Source organism: Urocampus carinirostris, chromosome 13 (genome assembly GCF_059441175.1).
Source record: "Urocampus carinirostris isolate Australia breed hairy pipefish chromosome 13, RoL_Ucar_1.0, whole genome shotgun sequence".
NCBI classification, from domain to species: domain Eukaryota; kingdom Metazoa; phylum Chordata; class Actinopteri; order Syngnathiformes; family Syngnathidae; genus Urocampus; species Urocampus carinirostris.
This window is the reverse complement of record NC_142361.1, coordinates 29163073-29187723: the sequence shown is the minus strand read 5'-3', so window position 1 is coordinate 29187723 and position 24651 is coordinate 29163073. Positions and strand designations below refer to the sequence as shown.

The 24651-nt window shown below is 40.2% G+C and overlaps 1 protein-coding gene across 1 annotated transcript in view; it reads left to right on the top strand.

Annotated features, from left to right (window-relative positions):
* Nucleotides 1-24651, top strand: part of lrmda (leucine rich melanocyte differentiation associated) — a 451150-nt gene that overhangs the window by 288310 nt on the left and 138189 nt on the right. Inside the window, exon 5 of the mRNA XM_088351883.1 lies at nucleotides 6361-6487. Coding sequence (XP_088208009.1) covers nucleotides 6361-6487 — 127 coding nt within the window. The remainder of the gene's footprint in view (nucleotides 1-6360; nucleotides 6488-24651) is intronic.

Sequence of the window (24651 nt, the reverse complement as noted above, 5' to 3'; positions counted from 1 at the left end):
CATCTGAAAGCTAGCAATATCTAATAAAATTAGTTTCATCTGTTTTGCACCAATATTTAACTTTGTGATCTTCTTCGCGGTAGGTTAGCATAATCTTCCTCTTAGTCAAAATGTAATAGAGTTATTAAGACAAATTCAGCCGTGTTCTTTTTCTAAAAGGCCTAATACAATATAAGTTTTACTTCCATTTATACTCCACTGGATATATCACAAAGCATAAAGCTACTATTGTGTTCTTGTACACAATTAATTTGATTTGGGGTTTTTTTCTGAGACAGTAACTATTTGTCTTTTTCTTTTTACTTCCACAATGAAAATGAGTGTTCTCTCTCTGCAACAAAATAGTTGGGACGGCTGTTGCACCTTTTCATCATGTAATATGTGGATGCTTAAGCACCCCTGGGTGCTAGCATATAATATGAAATCCTTTACAATTATAATAATAATGATTCATTGTATGTTTTTCTCTAGTATGTACTGTATCTTTATTTTGAGTCTGTTGACTGGCATGGCAGGTTTCCGCCCACGCTCAGGACATAAAATGACACATAAACATAAATTAAATTACATGTTATAAGTCTTGATGACTACCATGTGTTTTCAAGTCCATTTGAAGTTGTTCGGCTTTTTTCTTGTTCAATGTTGTAACTTAATAAGTACTAAATATCAAGAACAAGAGCAGGAGTAGGACCCAAACGAGTGACATTCTCACACAAGCCTTTTATTTTACGGGAAATGGGGAGTCATGCACGTTAGGCGGCGGTCTGGCGTGGAAAGACAGGAAGCCAGAGACTGACAATTCCAATTGCGCGAGTTGATATCGGACAGATGGGGTCGATAAGAGACAGGACGGGACAGACAGATAGGATAGATAATGAAACATGATATCCAAAATAAACAGGACAAACAAGACGGTAACGAAAACTGGAGAGAACAATAAACAGGACAAAAATAGACGGGAAAGAACCTGGAAACTGATATTAAACAGGACAAAAATAAACGGGAACATTACTGGACTGGAAATACCAACAGGAAAACAGGACCGAGTCAGAACCCATGTCTTGCGGGGCAGAGGTTCGTTGTCGGACTGACAAAGTGAGAGAAAGCGCACTGAGCTTAAAAAAGACGGAAAGCTAATCTGTTAATGAGCCGCAGGTGGCGCCACACGGGCGGGGACAATTGGGTGCCATGGCAACCATGACACTAAATATGCAACAGTGGTCAACTAGCCTGAATAGCACTTTGTTGGAGTATCAATACTACCTAACATACATAGAGTTGTGCTTAGCAAAGCATACATACCTAAAAAAAATGTAATTTAACTATCATCCCCTTTGAATATTTATGAAAAAGGCCATTTTCAGTTAATGAAAACCCACTCGCTAACTATGCTAATATAACAGTCCTATTTTCCTTCTATGCTGTGCAAACAAGTCAGGCTAATTTGGACACCATGTGCTGTTAGTATGGTTGTTAATGTTTTGAAGATTGATTAGAGCAGGAGTGTCATAAACTGTGTATTTGTAAAATAAACATTAATAAAAAACACAAAAAATGTCACATTTATTCGTAAAGCCCTCAAAGGCTATACAGACCACGGAGTATTCCAAACTTTTATTGTGAGAGGTCACCCAGCATCCACACCGAAGAAGATATCCGCTTCCTCTTCCTAGTTGGTGTGTAAACATTCTATCTCCAGCGTGCTAAAAACTTTGATATGTTTATTGTTTAATATCTTGTGCATCCATTTAATATGGTTAGTGTGAAATGTAAGAAAGAGTCAATACATATCTTTTGAAACAATGTTGGAATAAAAAAACGACGCAGTTGAGAAAATAGTTGGATTGCTTTTTACTGCGGAGGACGAAGTCGCCTAACTCTTAAAGCTCATCTTCCAAAAGTAAGTAAAACTTAACTTTATTTATCTTTATAGAGCATATTATTTTATTAAATGTTTTTTTTTTAATTACAAAACAATACAGGTTACTTATATAAACCTTCAACATACATTCCATACAAAATGTAGCACTAAGGCAGCTTACGAACTAATTCAACTTACGAAGGATCGTCTAGAATCTCGTTCATAAGTAGGGCAGCGTCTGTATATAACTCTAAACATTGCAGGAAAGAATCCAAGCTTGTGATCTTGTCCCAAAAAGCCCCAAACGACCTCAGAAAAACTTACTAGCGGAACGTTGTTAGCAAAGCCGCAACGCTTATTTTCCATCCGCGCGGCCTTGCTTTTTGAAAGTTACGTTATTTTGAAGATGTCCAAAAACAGTGTCTTCGACCACGTCGTCCTAAAAGCTCTATCACGCGTCTGCCGTCTACACTCCGGTTTGCAAAATGGATTTCATGTGCGACTACTCCCCGCCACAAATGAGTGTTTACTAGCTCGCCTTAGCGTCGCTCGATGCATTAAACATCAAGCCGGGCCCCGAGCCATGCAATATGACCACCATTTGTCAGGGTCCTTTACGTGAAATGCGATAAAAGGCGAAAAGCATACTCTCTTTTGTCTGTTTTAGCCCTAAGTGCTTGTTTCTGACTCCGTGTTGCCTATTAATCATTTAGCAGCCGTGCCTTTCTTGAATAACATCCCACCTCCCTCTTTTCATAGCTTTTGCCTACCCCGCTCACTTTTCCGTGAGTGACAGATTCGACGCCGCTGTAATGTAATATTCATAATGTGTCACATAGACAAACATCAATTTGAGTGCGATGCAGATTCTGTGTCTGACAAGGTTAGGCTGTGCGCAGGTCATGACAGCACTAGGCCTTGGGCAGTAAATAGCCCAGGAGCTGGCGGTCTCTCAGGCCTTAGATATAAATGTGTTGCCTACGCCAATAAGTGCGATGACATAGAAATGAAAAAACAGTTCATCCCTGCCGCGGATTTAGTGGTCAATGAGGTGGGTAAATCTTGTCCTGTTGGCGACCAAACTGACCATGGATGTTCCCAGTGGCTGTTTGTGGTACTGCAGCACTAGAGTAATGCCTCTTTGACCTGCTGCCGTCAGGAAGCAGACTCCAATGTCTCAGAGCTAGAACCAGCAGGCTCAAGGACTGCTTCTTCCATCAGGCGGTCAGGACTCTGAACTCTCTCCCTGCTCTACCCTGGTTTATGAGTTTTTCCTTGCCCGCATGTAGGTTTTAGATCAGGGGATGGTGTAATAATAGTCTGTGGTCTGTAGAATAATCTGTGGTATGTGCAGCCCTTTGAGATTCACTGTGATAAAGGGCTATACAAATAAACTTGACTTGACTTGACTACCCCTGCCTACTACCAAAACAATGCAAACTGCTCTATTTAGAATCCGGCTTTACCTTTACTTTGTAATGATGCAATTTCAATAAAAAATGATTTTTAGAAAAGTAAGATACTTCACTGGTTCTCAACTAGTCCGACATGAGGACTCACCATGCCAGCCTAACGAATCTCAAACATTAGTCTTTTTCAGGAGGATGGAAAGAAACCCTTATATTACTTCAAAAATAAATCTAAGATCTATTCTTTTTTTTGTTTTTGTTTTTGCTTTTTATGTAAAAGCAATACATTCAATATGGATGTATCTAGAAAAAAAAGTTACTTAAAAAACTGTTTAGAAGAGATTTAAACAATACGCTTACAAAATACAAGACCTGATTTAAGACAATTCAGAATATATTGAAATGTGTATTTGCAATCAAAGTGCTCCCATGCCACTTATTTATTTGGGTCCATATCATTGTTTTTAATGGTGGGGTCACATAACATTCTTACAGACTAATTTGCTCTGTAGTCCAAGTCACAAATGCAATTATTGCATAAGCACATATAAAATACGACTGAAATTGCATTGTAGTATTAGTCACATGTTTAAATGCACAGAAGACAATGTAAATTTTGAAGCATAGGCATAGCATAAGCTACTTTCGCTTGGAGAAAAAAAATGCTAGTTTTTGCATGGTTTTAATACATTTGTACTTATACTTTTGGATAGATTGAGAAATGAAATTGTAAGAGACAGAACTGGATTGGTAGTGGAACTGAGAAAACGTGTGGATATGAGAATACTTGGTTGGTTTGGACACATGAAGAGGATGGATGAGGAGCGTATGTTGAAGAGAATCTACAGAGCAGAAGTAAATGGACGGAAACCAAGAGGAAGGCCGCGATTGACGTGGATGACTGGTGTTATGAGTGCACTGCAGGAAAGAGGTCTAAATGAAATGGAAGCTAGAGCTCTTGTAGGTGATAGGAATGAGTGGAGAGGTGTTGTGAAAGGATAGTGGGATGTTTGGACGTGTTCTAAGGGATGGTCAGGGCACCTGTATGATGCGGCAGGGGTAAACCAGTGCAAGCTGTCGGGCCCTGTTGTTGAACAGAAGAGTGTGTTGTGTCACCCTGACCCGAGTGACATGGCTGCTTTCTTGTGTCCCGTTTCATCTGGAAGGACGAAAGCATGACCAACTTGGGTGCCGAGGTGATTAACTTGTTGGGTGTTTGGCCTTGGTCAAATTTTATGTGTTTTTTTATTAGTTTTTCCTTTTTTTCTTTTCTTTTTTTTGGTCTTACTGTCGGTCACCCCTCTCGAGGGATATGACCTAGGTAGATAGAAAGACAGTACTTGACACAATTGAATTCAAAGTAAAATTTTTGGGTAAACTTTCACAAAAACTCGACATAGCCAGAACAGTCTCACTAAACCACAGAACAACTGCTGCTCTTCCCCGTGATTGCTACGTTGACCTGAACTCTGCCACCTGATCGTGACGGGCATCACCATTCGCGTCCTTCCCCGTTCGTGTCCTTTTTCGCTTCTTCCTTTCCTTTCTCTACCTTCTGCCAGTCATGGAAAGGATGTTTTGGCATCCATGTATTTCCACCATTATCTTTTGACGTTTTTTCCCTGCCCCGACAAAAGACGTGTTTGAATGCCGGCAGAGACGCTATGATGCCACTGGAATGACAGCCTTGGCAGACCAGAAAACATCTCCTTTAATGCTATTTATACGTCCGACTTCTTCTCATCACCTTTGAAGGCTAATACCTTCAAGGAGACGTTGTTAGCTTTAATTTGACGATGTCGGCTTTATATCTCGATAAAGATGTCTTGCTTGCATTTTGATTGCCCTCTTGATTTTAGTTTAGCATTGCTTTTTCTAATTGTGACTAATTATGAACAGTCATCCCAGGAACAAATACCAAAATGAACAACTTATGTTTCCTTGGTTTTAAAATTATTTGCCAAATATGTCCCTTTGTTGGATTTTGATTGGTCTATGTTTTACCTTTTCTCCTGATAAAAAGAATGGATACTAAAAGTTTTGTGTATATCTCATAATACCAACATACTGTAATAGTGCTACCAACTAGTACTTACTACTACAACTTTTACTACCCCAACTACTATTACTACTACTACTTCTACAACAAACATTACAACCACTAATATTGCTACTGCTACTACTTCTAAGAATAATATTAGTATTAATAGCTTCAATCTTCATTATATATATGATGTATTCATTCCAAATAAACTAAAGTATTTATTGTGACAATACCTCAAAATCCTTTTGACAGTGTAAAATTTTAAGAAATAAGTATATAAATATATAATGTGTGTGTGTATGGATGAATGGACGTATATATGTACTTTTTTAATGTTTAGTCATAGTTAAGAAATTGTATTAACGATTCATTTTCAATATAGAAAAATATTATTTCAGGGTTTGTTATGTTTTGTAAATTACCCACTTATAAAAAAATCATAACACATTAGTAAAGAAATTAAAAAAATATATATATATATATCTTATTTAGAGTATTTCATATATTATCTCTCTAAAATTATTCATATAGAAGACTAAAAATGTCCAGTAATTTTATCATCTTCTCTAATTGTTTTGATTAAGGTTTTTATATTTTTCTGTAAATTGTGTGTCGATTTATGTAAATTCAGTTTTCTCTATTGCACCTTTTTAAAGCAAAATGTAGTTTCAAATACTATAAATCAACAATAATAATTCTTTGAATTATTTAGTCCATTAACGATTTACCAAAATTAGAAGTATAATAAAGTGTAGTGGGAAAAAAATACAATATTTTGGGGGGGAAATATATACAATACCACAAGAGCACACTTTTTTTTTATAATGTTTTGTTTTAATATTTAAATCTCTGTTGCATAAAGCTTAAGTTTATTTCGGAGTGTTTTTTATAATAAATAAACAATACCAACAATTTTAAAATAAAGTGTACCTGATGGCATACTGTATAATGATTTTTGTGGAGCAAGCAAGAGCCTTGTGCTCACCGTTCCTCTCATATATTTGATTTGTTTTTCTCTTTAAAAAAGTCGGTCTTCCCACACACAGGTATTTCGTTTTGCACAAACTTCCCCAGCTGAAGTTTCTGGACACCAGGAAGGTCACCAGAATAGAGGCGATGGAGGCCCAAACCAGAGGAGCTTTCATGAAGGTGGTCAAGCCCATGTTGGACGCAGTGAGTTGCAATTTTTTTTGTTTACTTTCTTTCTGGTTGAATTTTTTTGCCGTCTCTCTTACCGAACCCTCATTTAGCTACAGCTATTGATAGTTTTTGTGTGGCGTCACGGGCATACCTGCATGTGGACCAGGGGTCTCCAACGTTGTACGCACAGGCACCCGAATGCCCCCTAAGGACAGCTGAGGTTCCCGTAGGCCTGTTCTAAAAAGCTCTTTGTGCTGGGTCAATCGGATATTCGAGTAAAATTACTCTTTTTAGTGTAACCATACTTCCAATAATTGACCTGGTAGTAATGTAGTAACAAAATAAAATAATTAGAAATGTGTATCAGACTAGGTGCCCTTTGCGCTAATTTGTAACAAAAAGTAGCTCTCCGCCTAAAAAGGTTGGAGACCCCTATGTGGAAATTTACCTATTCAACATAATTGCCACCACTCGGGTTGCCCAGATGTAGAACACATGATCAGGAACCATCTACAGCAGGAGTTGGGAACTTTCTTCCCCAAAAAGTCATAAAACCAGATTTTTAGATCTATTTTTAAAAGATCCATACCATATTATTTAAGACAAGTTTCAGCAAAACCGCCCAACCTGGTATTCAGATAAAATCTAATTCTTCAGCACATTCTATTTCACTGTCTGTCATTAGATGATTTCATAACATTTATGAAATAGGAATATTGCCACAGCCTGTGTCCCATATCAACAAATATACCAGTTTGAACTTGTCTCCCTCCTGCAATTACTTGAGATTTTATTGGAGCTTGTTTTGACATTCTTTGTTTCATGAATATGTTTCAAAACAAGGTGCAAGCAGAGTTCTTTTGTAGAAATGTCACAAAATACTGCAAATGAGGATACTGACCTGTTCATCTTTGGTGCAGACGGCACTAGGCCAAGAGAGGTGCGCTGTTTTCATATTTCCCAATCTTTCCTGTTCACTTAATCAAATTGTGTGCTTTGATGGCGTTTCTGGCTGTTTACAGTTTGTCTGTGGATTTTCGTAACAAAGTGTCTCAACAGTGAAATTGAATTAGCTAATGAGCTTCCATATAAAGAATTACTTAGCCATTGTTGGTGTGACATCCTGACTGTAAACTATAGTGGGAAGTAAGCGTTATATATTTCCTGGACTAAACCACTAATGTTAAGAGTGTTACATCAGCTGTGCGAGCACAATGCTTGTCTCCATACTCACCTGCTTTGGATCGCTAAAGTTGGGATATGCATGAGCATAATTTATATGTACTCCTGAAAAAAGACATATATGACTCGCAAGCCATGAGGTCCAGACCCCTGATTCACAGAGACCCCTCGGTTATCGCGGTTGACGGGGACCAGAAGTACCCGCGAAAATTGAAATACCTCAAAGTAGAGTCACATCTTTATAAAGGCTCCGAGGGACAAACCACGGTTGACGTCATTACCTACTGAGAGTATGGGGCTGTAACAAAATAACAACTATAAATCTACAAATGCAAACAGAACACATAATTGCAGTCGAATGAATTAATGATCTTTTTTGTCATTTTACAATTGTCAAACTGAATCGGAGGCCTTCTCCTTTCAATGTAATAATGTGGCCAGCTAGCTGCACGCTAGTATTCGGGATCCTAGAGTTGAGTCAAGTCCCCCTCATGATTGAAATACAACCGTCATGAATGTAGCTGTTTCCCATGAGCATAAGCTCCAGGTCATCCGTTTAATGTGTCATGGATCTAGGATTGACAAATAGTTTATTACATTGCTGCAGCAGTAGGCAGCACGTTTTCTCTTCGCTGACCTGATAACATTCCATGGATCACCCAATGGTGACCAGAATTTTTTGCCTTCCTATTGCCGTGCTTCACAGTTTGTTTTGGGTGGGCCCATTGACTCGTGCTCCCATGCCGCTGTGAGACGGACAGCATACACCCGTCAATCACAGTCGCGCATCCAGACAGTCACGCCCACCCAAAATACACACACACAGCCCTCTGCAACCTATACCTGTGATAGCATTTGATGTGTGTTGTCTGCGCAGAACACAATGCTCGATGAAAATCCGCTAAGTATCAAAAGCGCGAAAAGTATATGGCATTAGAGCGAGGGATTACTGTACTCCCAACACTGCTCAGCTGTAGCTATGGCCGAATGTGACCACGAGCTGACCTGATTTTGTATGCATGAGCCCAGATCAAAGACGACGGGCGCCCGTCCGGTCGCGCTATCGCCGGTTAGCATGACATGGCTAGCGATCGGAGTGACAGCTCACGTATACGCTGCTCACCATCGCTTAATTATCCGCTCTTGGTTTGGGCCACACAGACTAATTAGAGCTGGGTCTCAAACTCACTTCAAGCCCCCCCTCGTTGAGTCCTACTCGGCCTCTTCCGCCTCTTTGATAATGCAGCACGAACGATCGCGCCTCGCCTTGATTTGATAGCATGTAATTGTGAGGTCATGAAATATTTAACCACGCTTTGTCGTTTTTAGGTCTTGAGGGATGAGCCTGGGAGGTAAAAAGACAACAGAAAAAAAGTAAAAATCGTTGGTAGGGTTAAGCAATTGGCTCAAATAATGAAATAACAAGAGTTGCGATTATTACAGAACATTACAATCTTAAATATATTTTATTCAAAAAACACAATTAAATTTAAAAAACAGTATAATAAAGACGCAAAAATAAAATAAAGATGACAAAATATTGATTAAGTGTGAGTATAGGACAAAATAAAACTCCCAAAACTGTCTGTCTGTCTGTCTGTCTGTCTGTCTGTCTGTCTGTCTGTATCCATCCAGATTGTGCGTCGCCTTGATCGCATGTAATTGTGAGGTCATGAAATATTTAGCCACGATTTGTTGTTTTCAGACACCGAAAGAGAGAAGAAAAAGAGAAATCGAGTGTGGAAGAGAGCGTCAATGAAAGAGTGAGAGGAAGAGAAATAAATAGAAAAAGAGAGGGTGAAAATGAGAGACCAAGGGAGAGAGATAAAGAGATCAAAAAAGAATGAGAGAGAAAGACCACTGGGGGTAGAGAAAGCGAGAGAGAGAGAGAAATAGAGTGAATAAGGGTTAAAACAAGGGAGAAAGAGAGACAAGGAGGGAATGAGGAATAAAACAAGGGAGAAAGAGAGAGAAAGGGATACAAGAAGAGAATGTGAAAGAGAGTAATCCAGAAACAGATCGAGACCAGGGCAGAGAGAGATAGGAAGAGAGATATAAAGAAAGGGGTCAAAAGTGGGTAAGAAAGTCAGAGAAAAGGTATAAAAATAGAATGAAATGAAAATAGAAGGAGATACGGACAGAAATAGAATGCAAGAAAAAAAGAGTGAGAGGGGGAGAGAAAGTAAAAAAGGGAGAAGAACTAGAGAGAGAGAGAAAGAGAAAGAGAGAGGGAAAAAAAAAGCGTAAAAGAGATAAATAAAGAGAGAGAGAGAGACCGGGAATATGTAGAATAAGAGATTGATATGAATAGAGATAATGAGAGAAGAAGACCAGGAAAGAGAGAGAGAGAGAGAGAGAGAGAGAGAGAGAGAGAGAGAGAGAGAGAGAGAGAGAGAGAGAGAGAGAGAGAGAGAGAGAGAGAGAGAGAGAGAGAGAGAGAGAGAGACGAATACACATAAAGAGAGTGCAAAAGAGATAAAGAAAGGGGTAAAAGGAGAGTAAGAAAGACAGAAAGAAAAGAGAAAGTCAGAGAAAAAGGGATAAAAACACAATGAAATGAAAATAGGAGATAGAGACGGAAAAAGAATGCAAAAGTGGGGGAAAGAGGGAGAAGGTTAGTGACAGAGAGATAAAGTGTGATAATGAGATAGGGTCCAATGCCTTTTTGTATGTCTTTTGTGTCCGTAGTGTATGTAAATATTGTTAGCATCACCCGATCCAGCATTATCCAATCGTGCAAAACTTTTTTAGAACAATCAGCATCAACTCATAAACTCCGTCCCTCAATTCTCCCTATGCGGCAAATTTTCAAAATAGCGAATGAATCAAATAATTTTGATGTATTTCCCAGTCTTAAGCGGTAGCACTGGGGTTTAAAAGTGCACATAAAAACTGGGAAATATTTTCCTTTCAGGCAGTCAGCAGGGACGGTTGTCGTCTTTTCGCCTCTTGATATCTCGTGAAACACAGAAATAATTTAACCTCCTCCACAGATTGAAAAAAAAAACAGAATGAAAACAGCCTTCCTCCGCTTGATATAAAGAGAAAGCGGGGACCTCTACAGTGATTTTGGCAGGCTGGAGTCACTTTATGAGATTTTATTTACATAGCTTGTCAGCGCCGAGAGAAATGTTTGGCCGGGAGACGAAAGCGGCGATAATTACCGATTCTAGTGCGCGTCTTTGTGTCTCGTCGTCTTTGAACGAGCCGCTTGTGATTATTTATTCCTTATGCAAAGTAAAAGGTTACGGCTTTGATGAAGACGCCGCGACTTCCCGCCGCACTTGCGCATTTACCCCGGGTGTATTTATATATTCTGGGGATGGCGTCGCGCTTATTAGTGTCGTCGGAGACGAAAAATGGGATACGGGCGTGGCCTTTTGCTGGCGTGTCGTGAGCGGGTTTGGGGAGTAACTGAATACATGTAAAGGCATTATGTAATTAAGATACAAAAAATGCTTGAAATTGTTGCCGTGTTTCTCAATAAGTCTGCTTGAATCTGTCTGTCTGTCTGTCTGTCTGTCTGTCTGTCTGTCTGTCTGTCTGTCTGTCTGTCTGTCTGTCTGTCTGTCTGTCTGTCTGTCTGTCTGTCCGTCCGTCCGTCCGTCCGTCCGTCCGTCCGTCCGTCCGTCCGTCCGTCTCGATCTTTAAATAGATCAATCGATCTATTTATCTATCGATCTATCAATGTGTTGTTGTATCGATGTATCAATCTAGTTATCTAGAATAGAATAGAACAGAATATACCTTTATTGTCATTGTTACAAAATGGGTTGAACATATTGTGACACCGAAATTGGGCGTGGCACTCCAGTTTCACATTTAACAGTGAGGATAAAAGAAAACAAAGAAGATAAAGGAACAAGAAGATAAGGTTATCATTTAGAAGCAAATAATAATTTAATAATTTACACAATATTTACACAAGATATGTGGGCATGTAGGATGTTACATACACTTTTGGGATCGTATTAGTGCAATATGCGCAAAAAAAAACGCCAATATAGTCAACATTGTGCAAAAATAGTCAACATTGTGCAAAGTGAGCACAGGCATGAATACAATTTTACATCTGTATGAGGTAGTGTGTTTGCAAGAGTTTCAGTTTTTTGTGCGGTGTGTGTTAAGGGTGGTAATGGCTCTGGGGAAGAAACTGTCTCTGAGTCTGTTTGTTTTTGTTTTGTGTGACCTGTAGCGCCTGCCGGAAGGCAGCAGGTGAAAGAGGTGGTGGCCGGGTGAGAAAAGTCCTTGATGATGTTTTCTGCTCTGCTGAGGTAGCGAGAGCAGGCAATGTCCTCCAGACTGGGTAGAGAGCAACCAACGATTATCTGGGCTGTGTTGATGACTCTCTGAAGCATTTTTCTGTCTGCTGCCGTGCACCCAGCATGCCACACCGTAATGCAGTATGTTAGAATGCTCTCCACTGTGGCTTTGTATAAGGACACCAGCAGCTGCTGTTTCAGATTATTTTTCCTGAGCACTCTCAGGAAATGGAGTCGCTGCTGGGCCTTCCCTATCACCGCTCTGGTGTTTGCAGACCAGGAGAGGTCATCGGAGATGTGCACACCCAGGAATTTTTAAAGAGTGGACTCTCTCTACACAGTCTCCTTTTATAATGAGTGGTGCTGGGTTCCTGCCTTTCCTTCTGAAGTCCAGTATGAGTTATTTTGTTTTTGTGGTGTTCAGTATGAGGTGGTTTTTCGAACACCACGTTGTCAGTGACTCCACCTCATTCCTGTAGCGCCTCGTCCCCTTCAGAGATTAGGCCGACCAAGGTGGTATCGTCGGCGTACTTAACAATTGTGTTTGTGAGGTGGGTCGGTGAGCAGTCGGAGGTGTAGAGGGAGAAAAGCAGGGGGCTCAGTACACAACCTTGGGGGAAGCCAGTGCTCAGTGTTAGAGTGGGAGAGACGTGGAGTTTCACGGACTGTGGGTGGTTTGAAAGGAAGTCTATTATCCAGTGGCAGATGGAGGAAGAGAGTCCTAGGTGAGAGAGTTTCTCCACCAGGATCTCTGGGATAATGGTGTTGAAGGCTGAGCTGAAGTCCAGAAAGAGCATTCTGACGTAGCCCTGCAGGCAAACTGGTGGGGGTCCAGTGTGGGTGGCAGGGATTCCTTGATGTGCTGGGACACCAACCTCTCGAAGCACTTCATGACCACAGATGTAAGAGCGAAAGGCCTGTAGTCGTTGAGGCTAGCTGGTTACCCAGTTACTTGGTTACTTAGTTACCTCGTTATCTATCTGTCAAGAACCGGAATTGGCGGAGAACCCAAATGCGTGATGTTTCTCACATAAGCTTTTGTTTTACGGGAAATGGTCAGTCGTGCACATTAACCCAAACGCCAGTGATCCGGCGACCGTTGTACGGAAGACGTAAGGCAGCAGTTTGGCGTGGAATGACAGGAAGCCAGAGGTCGACGAGATCGATACAAATTGCACGAGCAGAAATCAATAAGATGAGGTCGATACCGGACAGGACGGGACACACAGGATTGATATCATAACTGGATATGAAATTAAACAGGACAAACTAGATGGGAACGAAACAGGAGATCGATCTTAAACAGGACAAAATGGACGAGAACAATACCGGACAGGAAACACAAGCAGGAAACCGGACAGAATCTAAGCCCACGTCTTGCAGGTGCGGAGGTTCATTGAAGGACTGACAAAAGGTGAGTGAAAGCACTGAGCTTAAATAGAAGGGAAGCCAATCTGTCAACGAGCCACAGCTGGCACTACACGGCCAATTGGGCACCATGTTAACCGTGACTCTATCTGTCTAATACACTATGAAATGTGTATTCGTGCAAATATTACATGTCAATTATGAACATTTATTAGGGGCCATACAAAAAAAATAAGGTCGTGTTTCCAGTGGTAAATTGTGATGGGAAAAACACCCTGCAACTGAAAATTTAAGCTAGTTATTACCGTCATTTTCCTGTCATATATTGAGAAAGATAAGTCTCAAAAATATTTACACACAGCTGGGATGGGCTCCAGCACCCCCGTGACCCTACTGATAAGCGGTGCAGACAATGGATGGATGGATGTTTTTCATGGTTAAATTGTTAATAATTCTTGAATAAATTGTGTTAGTTCTATTTATAATATGTTTTGTCTTTTTGTTTTTGCGTATTTGGTATTGGAGTAATCCAAAAGTCGTAGCAGGTACAGAAATAAAGTTACAGTACTGCAATATTAAGGTATTCGGATTACGTTACTGACTACATTTTACTGACTACATTTTTAAATAGGTAACCAGTAATTTTATCGGATTACATTTTTGAAGTAACTCTTCCAAACCTGGATGAAACGCAGATTGTCTACTTCGAATCTTCACGGACTCATTGTCCAGACCGTAATTTACGATGATGCTTCGCATGGTCTTATTTCAGAGGACAGTAATTAACTGTCTGGTTTGTGTTAAGCGGGAAAAAAAATGTTTAGAGATGGAAAAAAAGATGGCACTCAAAGGAATGGTCCATGCGGGAAATGATGGCACTCGGTTGTTTACTTGTAAACAAGAGACCTCTCATCCTCGTCTAATTGCTTCATGTAGCTACAAACGTGTCATATTCCGGTTTCTGGTGTATTTGTCATGCAGGACTCAATAATGTCCTCTGTGGTTTATATTCTTTTGAAATAATTTTCTTGCAGATCTTTTAGGCAACAACAATTGCACTGACTGTTTTCAACATGAAGGTCAACGGATTGGGCGCCCAGGGAAAGTCACAGTCTGTTTTGTTCCTGATTAATGAGTTGCTTAGTGCTTTTAGTGTTTAGATGGATATTTAAATGTTTTAGTGTGGTAGTTGGTTGGGTGTTAGTAACTTCCATTGGTTCTGGTTGGTTGATTTTTTTCATTAATTTGGTGATCTTTGGACTTTGGTTATAAGGTCATTAATTAATTGGTTTAATTGGTTTAATTTATTGGTTGGTGTGTTTGTGTGCTTTAGACTTTAGTTGGTTTGATTAGTTGTTTATTTATTGTCATGATTACTCAGCTGTGCCCGCTCATTTGGCGCCACCCGCCACGGGTTCTGATTGGCTCCCTGTCAGTATTTGAATGAAGTCCTGTCAATCACCTGTTGTCAGTCCGTCTGCGAATCTCCGTGTATACTAGGCTAGACTTTTTTCGACCCTGACTCTTGCCTGTCCCGTTTTTTGCTCCTGTTTGTCTCTCGCTACGACCTGTTTTGATCCCGACCAGGTCTGCTCTCCCGTCCCGAATTACTACCCATTTTTCGATCCCGACCACGTTTTTCCTCTCCTGTCCCGGGATTTGAACGTTTTTCTGTCCCTTACACCGGCATCGCTCGCTACGGAAGATCTACTTCCTTGTTTGGATCACAATCCGAGTACAAGAGCAATTTTCTTCCCGCCTCCAGCGAACACCGGATCGTGGGCGCAGCCCTTCCTCTTTCTTTCAATAAAACTTGTGGCAAACGTCACGCAGCTGGGCCCTGTTTTCGTTCTGGTCCTGACATTGATTTTTAATGGTCGTTTGATGTTTTTTTATGTTGATATATTTAATGGCTGGTTGGACGGTTGGTAGGTTCACTGGTTGTTTTGCTGCTTGGAGGTCAAGGTGGTTTATGGGTTGCGTTTTTGTTAATTCACAAGATGTTTCGTGCTAAACTAAAACAATTGTAACGAAAACAATCTAGTTGGTCCAAAAGCATTTGTTTCCCCTTACCAATTGTCGTAACAGACTTTTTTGCAATATTGATGACTCATGCAGACTGTGGATGCAGGTTAAACTTCTCCTTCTTGCCCTGTAACACATGTGGCACTGAGTGAGCAGTAGTGCATTATTCTGATAAAAAAACGTCTTGTCAAGCTGTCATCTTTCCATGTATTGGAGACTTTACTTTCAGTGAAATTGATGCGCAAAGCCAACCAGTTTAGGGTGCCCCCTGCCCACTGCCCGAAGAAAGCTGGGATGGGCTCCAGCAACCCCGCGACTCTACTGAGGATAAGCGGGTCGGACAAAGGATGGATGGATAATGTGCAAAGCTAACACTATAATTCTTCAATTTCGAACTGTTTTTCTTTGTAAACCAATGAGTCGGTTGGCTTGCTTCAGGTTTTCATGAACTAAACATCCACATTTCTTATGCAAAGCAATTATACGCTGATCGCGTTAAAAGCATACCCATTTCAAGAAATGTCATGTCATCAACTCAAACAAGATGTTTCCATCAAGGTTTTGGAACATACTGTCGGAGTATGTTATAATCCACTTTTGAATACAAACGACAGACACGCAAAACGTATAAAAATGGTTTAGCGCTCAATATAAACAAACAAAACAAAAAGACGCTGAGGAGACAATTGAAATGTTCTCCAAAAACCACAATGTTAAGCTGACTCAGGCTGGAAAAGCCTTGAGCTATATTTTGGGAAATTGGGCGTGTTGGAATGCCATAATGTGATAATCCCCAACGATGGCTTAGAGGTCACGGCGATAAACCACACGGAACTCTTTGGACTATACTTTTGGAAAATACGTGTGGTGCTTTTTGGCTCAGTTCCTCCGACCTCACTTCGCCCGGGGCGAACTCTCTGGCTACCAGCCGTTTCTGTTCAAACACGGAATACGCCCCAAAAAGAAGAAAAAATCTGTTTGAATAAAATAACGTACGGTCCTAATGTTTCACTGTGAGGAAAATAAGGTCACAAGACGACGTCAACCCGTTTGGATTTCTCTTCGGATGTCACTAAAATTCCCCCTGACTTGATTTCCTAGCATGAACACACATTTTTCCTCCTGACATCCGTCTTCTGCGAATAACGTAAAACAGACTTTGCGGGTGGTTCGAGCCAGCACTCGAGTACCACAAGGGGGAACGCTTCTTCACGGGAATTGACATTGACAGAGCCAGGAAAGTCCTCAAAGCAGATCGTTTCAATCCACTCCCCCCTGACTTTTTACCGTAGACACTCACTTGTTTAAACTCAGACAGCAGATCGTATTGAATTTGAACGAAAGGAAGTCGCTCCAAATTTAAAACTGACTGTTGGATTGTAGACTCGTAATTGTGCGTTATGGTTTACATGATTGTGGGTTATTTTGCAATGCAATTGAAGAGGGGAAACGAAAAAGTGTTTCGTTACGGGTTGGCGGTGTCGCGAGAGTCAAGAGTTACGGCTTCTCCGAAGTTCCCAAACATAACAAACGGCTTGCTTTTGGTGTCCTCACTAAATCATTTTACTGAGCAAATGTGTCCTTGGGGAGGGAGTAGGTTTCACAGGAAATACAGCAATGGACAGCTTGTTGTTTTGCTCTCTGTCCTAATCCTTTTTACCATTCTCGTTGATGATTTTTCAACCTGGATTTGCATAATTTTCAGATTCATTCAGATTCAGATCTACTTTATTGTCATTCTAGTACACGTGTATACAGAACGAAATGTCGATACATCTGACCCGCACAGTTTCCTTGAATGTACAGATATAAATAAAATGTTGTATTGAGTTGTAGTATTGAGTGCTAATAATATACTAAATAATTATGGCTATGTATAGTATTTTACAGTAGCGCAAATAGTGCAAGACGAGTAGCCAACCAGATGTGCAAGATGGGCAATCAGGTAAACAAGTCAGGTAAACAGAACAATAACACTGTAACAATAACACTGTAAGTATGATAGTGCAGAGAAACAGATGTGCAAGGAGTGGTTAGCTATACAGAACTGCCAGTAGTGCAAAAAGTCAAACAGAACCCACAGATGTACAGATTAGCAGCAGTTTAGATTTACTATGTGTTTGAGTGACCATTTATCAGTCTAATGGCCAGGGGGACAAGACTATTTTGGAACCTGGTGGTCCTGCACCGCACACTGCAGTACCTCTTCCCAGAGGCTAGCAGAGTGAACAGTCCATGTTGGGGGTGAGAGGGGTCCTTGATAATGTTCTTAGCATGGGATAGGCAGCGCTTCTGGCCAATGTCCTGAATGGAGGGAAGAGAAGTCCCGATGATTTTCTCTGCTGTCCTCGTCACTCTCCTCACACTACCCCAGTCGGTAGCGCTGCAGCCTCCACACCACACAGAGATACAGCTGGTCAGGATACTCTCTATGGTGCCCCTGTAGAATGTGATGAGGGAGGGTGGGATTCTTTTCGATAATCCACTTTAGGAAATGGCAGCAAAAATGTAACTTGTCACTGGAGAGAACAATCAAAGGCCAATGTAAGCCACCAAGAGCCAAGAAGAGCATCGCATGTTCGAGAGCGTTCTCCATTCGGGCCCCGGTGCTCTGGAATGCAATGCCCACTGAGATTCGATCTGCAACCTCAGTGAAACTGTTTAAATCTAGGCTTAAAACACACTGCTATTCTATAGCTTATGAATGACCTGTATTTCACGTTGACGATATCTGTGTATTATTTGTTATTGCAACATCCATTGCAGCCTGGTCATCCTGGAAGGGGGATTACCACATGTGCGTTCTCTTCTCAATGTTTCTTCATTGACCTCATGTTGAGGTTTTGTATTTTTCCTTGGCCTCATGTGGGTTTTAGCTCAGTGGACGGTGTAATATAAAATAAATAGGCTAAGCTAAGAGAATAATTTTCCTGTAAAAACATCATGGCACGTTTGATCTTGATTATTGCTAATTAAATCAGCAGCATTAGAGATTTGAAAGGAACGAAACACAGTTTTTGCTACACATTAACAGAGGAAATAAGAAAAAAAATCAGTTAAAAAAGCTAGGAATAAGGAATCAAAAGAAAAAGATAAATAGAAAAAGAGAAAAGAATGAAAAAGAAGTATAAAGCTACGAAAAAAATACCAAAAGAAGAAAAAAATAGAAAAAAAAAAGAAAAATGGAAAAAGAAAGCAAACAAAAATAAAAATAAAAAAAATAAAACACAGAATACCAGAAAAAAATGCATATTGACCAAACACAAGAGAAAAAGAAACATCTCTAAGGGAACCTGCTCCTGTTAAGTGGGGGGCACCTCCTGTCACTTCCAAGGCCTGGTTTGTAGAGTCCCTTTTGTTCACAAAAGACTTGTAGACAAAAGCTTGTAGCACTTGTTTTCTGTTGCACTACAAAATTCAACAACACCCAGTGTCAAATATTACACAGCGTCCCTTTAAGAGCGTCCGTGTGTGCGGAAAAATGTCCGAAACACTTTGATAACTTCTCTCACAAAGCCGATATCCGGCCTGTCAGTGAGGGGTCACGAGCAGGGAAAACAACAGCAATTAAAGAGAATGACTCACACCTTCCACATAAATCATCCGTATAATAAACACTCCGTAAAACTTTTTAAAGCACAATTAATTTGAAGTAATGGCGGGCGGATTGATTTATGGCGTCTCTTCAAAGGCTGCAAGCACAAGGGGGGGTGCGTGACCCCCACGTGTCACCAGCAACTCCCGCCAGCCACAATGATAGATGAACTATTCTTTTTTGGCGGCGTACGCGCAGGAAAACAAACAAGCTTTCGCGAAGGACTTTGAGGAGACGTGGAAGTGGCTGCATCGCATTAAGTGATTTTCCTCCCCTTTGTGCTGACATCCACTTTGGTGAAGGAAACGCCTCCGCGGTGAAGTATCTGCCGTTCGTGTTGTGGTCCACTCAAAAGCTTGTCTTGAAAACAGGCCAAGGTTGTCCGGTAATTATGAAACATACCCCTTCTTTTTTACCCCCACAAATGTTAATAGCCTTCCCAAACTCAACGCTTGACATGATTTATTTGTCTAATTTGAAAAATGTAAGGTTAGCTAAGTGCTATATCGGTTTAAAGTTGGGATTGGCAGAGACGTTCGCTTGGTTTTTTTCCCCCAAGGGAGGAATTTTGCTGACGTCAGGGAAAACTTCAAGAAAACAGTGGACGGGGAGAGGATACGCAAGCAAAATGAAACAATATTTTCCCAGGAACCATTGAGAGAAAAATAAATACCGTAAATTCCGGACTATAAGCCGCTACTTTTCCCCAAAACTTTCAACCCTGCGGCTTATTCAGTGATGCGGCCAATGTATGTAATTTTTCTAACGGCCGCCAGCGGCGCTCGAGTACAAAAGGTAAAATTTAGACCGGTGGAATATATGCGCCGAGGAAGACTGCAACTTCACTAAAACTGGCCGCATCCGAAAGGCAAAATTTTCGCAAGTCTGCCAGTGGATCCTGACAGCATGGGGCAGGATAAAAAAATCCAATCCTGCATCAAACCTTAAGTACCGGTATAATTTTGCCGGCTGTGATTTTTGGACAGTGTACTTTAATGAAAGACATTTAGTTTAAATCGCGGGACTTACAGCCCGGTCTGGGTTAATTTTGTGTTTTTGATACATTATTTATAATGTGGGAGCATGCGGCTTATATACAGATGTGGCTAGTGTAAGTACAAAATCGGTTTTCCTCTGAAAATGAGGTGGGTGCGGCTTATAATCGGGTGCGCTCTATAGTCCAGAATTTACGGTAAATGCAAAACTTGATAATCATAGAAAAAGGTTTTGCGCCAGTACCGTATTCTCCGCACTATAAGGCACAGTGGTTTAAAAGGTGCAAAAGGTTATAAGCCCCGCCCCCCCACCTAAAATGTGTCTTTTGCCATATATTTATCATATATATGTCATGATTATCGATGTGATGCACCTGTGCCCACTCCTTTGGCGCCAACTGCCTCGGACTCTGATTGGTTCCCTGTCACTACTTAAACCCATGTCTATCTGTCACATGTTGTCAGTCCGTCCACAAACCTCGGTTACTCTAGGCAAACTCTTTTCGACCCTTACTCCCACCTGTTTTTGCTCCCGTCTGTTCTCCGGCTTCTACACGTTTTTTTGATCCTGACCACGTTCTTTGCTCTCTAGTCCCAGCCACTGATCTGTTTTTTTTTCCGTTTCCGACACTGCCATCGCTCGCCACGGAACATTCAGAGCGACCTGCTTCCCGTGTCCAGCGATCACCAGATCATGGGTGCAACCATTTCCTTTCTTATAATAAAACTGAGAGAAACGTAACTCAAGCAGGTCCTGTCTCCGTTCTGGCCCTGACAATATAATGCACACAGGAATACAAGGTTTAATAGATTGAGACTAAAGTAAGCGCTTTCGTTTGTATCAATGCGATAAATTAGGTCTTTTTGACAAATCACAACTGGCTTGTTTTCAGATTACCATATTTTCCGGACTATAAATCGCTCTGGAGTATAAGTCGCACAGGCCAAAAGATACATAATTACAAAGGGAAAAAAACATATGTAAGTGGCATTTTGGCAATGTATTTCATTTGAAGTCAAATCATGATTATTTGTATAACCTTTAATTACAAGGAGTTTCAAAGGGCTGCACAGACCATAGACTATTGCAAACTGCAGACAATTATTACACCATCCCCTGATCTAAAACCTACGTGAAGGAAAGGAAAAATCTGAAAACTTTGTTTAGCTCCTCCATGATGTTTTCATATATTACTGGTGCTGTGCCGAAAATTCTAACCCCACAACAAAGCTAGGTTGAAATTATAAACACAGGCCTAGACCGCTCTCTTGTAGTTTAATGTGAAAATAACATGTACAATGACATATGGGGAATACAAATTTTAAACACAATGATGTAACACATTTATAGTCCGCAAAATACGGTAGATGTTAGTGTAGCCCTGAAATCAATTTTATCTACACTCGATTCAACCCAAATAGCAAAGGACATAATTTGGATGTTGGACTTTAAGGTAAATTTAGATATTATTTAGACCTAAAATCAACATCTAAAATTTGCTTTTGCTAAGCCCTTCAAAAAAGTCCAAACATTTTTTTTGTCGATTGTGGTCCAAATTTAGGCCAGAATAGACTTTACCATGATTGATTATCCACATAACCTATAACACAATTAATACAGTACATATACCGAAAAATTCGGATGATAAGGGATAGATAGATAGATAGATACTTTATTCATCCCCTAAGTACATTTTTAAAGGATAAAACCTTTTTTACATACAATAGCTGTACCTGACTATAAGCCGCACGTCCCCACATTGAAACATGATATATTTACAAAAAAAGGTGGTACATAGAAAGTCCTTATATGGTAGTCAGCCCTCCCCTCTGGATTGATACCGTTTCCATGATGAGGGTCTGTTCATTCTAGTTTTGATCATGTACAAAGCGCGGAGTCACATTAACCTTGCGTCTTCCACGACACATATATTTCCAGGTCTCCCTCTTACCTTTAAAAAGTCGCCACTTATAGTCCTAATTTTATAGTAGTGTAAAACGTCTGGTATAATCCATAAGGTATAATATTTTCAATGTATTTAGTGTACATTATTTATAACATAATTGGCAATGGCACTCCCGGATACAACTGTTATAAGCTAATCTAAATAATGAAAAAGGCAAAAATGAGTGTTAGGATAGATAAGCAATATTTACAAGATACTGCTTGTAGACAGGCCTACATGATAGGAGCATCTTTAGCCTTTAGCCCCAAAGTCCTGAAGAATATAATATTCTCTGTTGGATGAAACGTCTTTCTTTTACTGTCCTTGCGCAGCCCTATTCAAGCTCTTCTATAGGTCTTCTCAACTTTTTGCTCAAAATTGCGTCACACAGATTTAAATCAATAAAAATAAAAATGCTGGGTTGGCTTTTTCTAAGCCAAAGGTTAGCTTTGTCTTTAGCATGCTGAAAGCCATTAACTAGCATCTACGTCTATGCTGAGATTATGCACACTTGTTAAGTCTTCCGATTTGGTCGGGAGACTACCGCTTTGGCTACGATTCTCCCGCCTACCGATCTGAGAGCAACATCTACCGATTTCTAAAAATTTCATCATTTATTTATTTTTTTTGGTCGACGAAATTTTTATGTGAACCAAGTTTTGCCGATTGAAATGTATCATCGTCTTTTTCGCCGTTCAAAAAGCTTTGATCGAGACTCGGCAATCATAATCTCGAACTCCACGTGATCTCATTACTTCGAAAGCAGCAGACGAATAAGAGTGCTACATATGACTACAGTATGTTAAAGAACACCAGAAACCAATAAAGTAGATTGAAAAACGAATTTTATTGTTGTCTTTTCAAATAATATAATAATAATAATAATCGCGTCGGAAAAAAAATCTCCCGATTTCCCATTTCTGAAACTTAACATGCATGGATTATGCATCACCATTTCTGTGAGGCAAACTCAACTCTTCTTCTATCCTGAAAAGTAGAATTTTCTCCTTCTGCAATGAATGTTACTAAGTAAGTGAATGTTAGTTTTATTTTCCGAAAAGTAAACATCTTCTTCTACACCAAAAAAATGTCTTCTTCTGCACGGAATCCAGTGTGGTCTTCATTTGTGCTAAATGCTAGCTTTGTCACAGAAACTAGTGTCAGCTATGCTCTACATCTGCAAAAATAATCACAACTATTTTTTGGGGATACAATGTTTTGCAGGTTCGTCTATTTTCCTCAACCTCAATATAGCACTACACCATAGAACAACCCCATTTATTTTTCCAATTCAACATCTCTTTAATGATGCCTCTATTCGATTGATGCTCCTAGCTATTAAGTTCCAGCACGTCCCTCGTGTTAGCTTATCAAGGCGATCAGAGCTAATCCACCCTGATGGTCTCTTCGGTGACAGGAAAATGCTGCTTGTCTAATAAGACACAGCTGGTTTTAATGTGCCACGCGTCTCTTCTCGGCCACTTTCCGAAGCAGGAAACCAAACTTTCTATCAGTTGCCATCTTCTCGAATGATGTTGACGTTAATCAGCTCAACGCTCGCTCTACTTTGAACTCCACTGTCATGAGCAACCTTCCTCGGATGCTACGCTTTAGATTCTTATCAGATGATTCGAGTAAAGCCCTTGTTGTTGTTTATAGAATGCAGATGATTCTGTACTAATTACCGTATTTTCATAACCATGTACCGTGTTAAGACTGCCTTATGACAACACAGAAAAGCATACAAATGTGCGTTTTTGTAAATATAGCAGGAGTTTGGTTGTGGTTTATTTAAGTATTAATTATAGAGTAAAACACTATAAACTTGTTGGAGTTAGTTTTTTAGCTTCCTTTACTTGCAAACTATTGATGTATTACTTTTCAAGTCACTCACAGCTGCTCGGTTTTCATGTTCTTCCCCGTTGCGTAGAAATTAACTCACCACAGAAAGCATTTAATGAAGGGTGAGGTTTTGGATTAAATGAATTTTTGGGAGGGTCAACTCTCTTTACCATCTGGTAGAAGAAAAACTTTCAAATTGCTAGATACACTATGGCGTTGGCATCCATGAGTACTTCTGCAAACAACAGGCGCATTGCGTGTGACGTCACGTGTCGTCTTCTGCACGAGCGGAACACTTGACGCGTTCTCACAGGAGATGCATAAGGTCACAGGACACCACATACAAATCGCTTTTAGTCTGGAAACGTGAACCATCACACAATAACATCAGATTTCACCCCAAAATATTGTAAGTCTTAGGTATGACTCGGCCAAAGCTCGTACCTGTGACCTCCCATCCCCAAGGCCACCGAGCTGGTCAATGTTTGCCGCTTTACATCACAAACAGGGGTGCACCGCCAGTTCGAAAGATCTTATGTTCGCCTTATGGTCAAGAAAATACCGTAATTTGTTAGCACAGGAAACAAATGAAAGTTTGCGAGAAAGGGGTAGCTGTTTGAATCAGATTCATTGTTTAACAATAAAACATGTAGCATAGGCTTATAGTGGTTCAAGTGACCGATCCCAATTCAGTGCCTTTGTCTTTGTCTTCTTTATAAAAACTCTCTTGAATGAATGAATGAAAACTTTTAGTTCGAACATTAAAATAAAAACAGGACAAAAACAATGAGTCAACATCAAAATAATGTCACATAACATGTTCGAAAAGGGATCGTCAGAAGCAGATGCGTATTTTTCCTACCCCTTTATCTTCCCTATTAAATACATTTTACAAATCCTCCTTTCCTCTTATGTCTAATACGACAAAATCTCATGGATATACTTATTACATGGGTCAGATATCAATAATTATAATAATTAC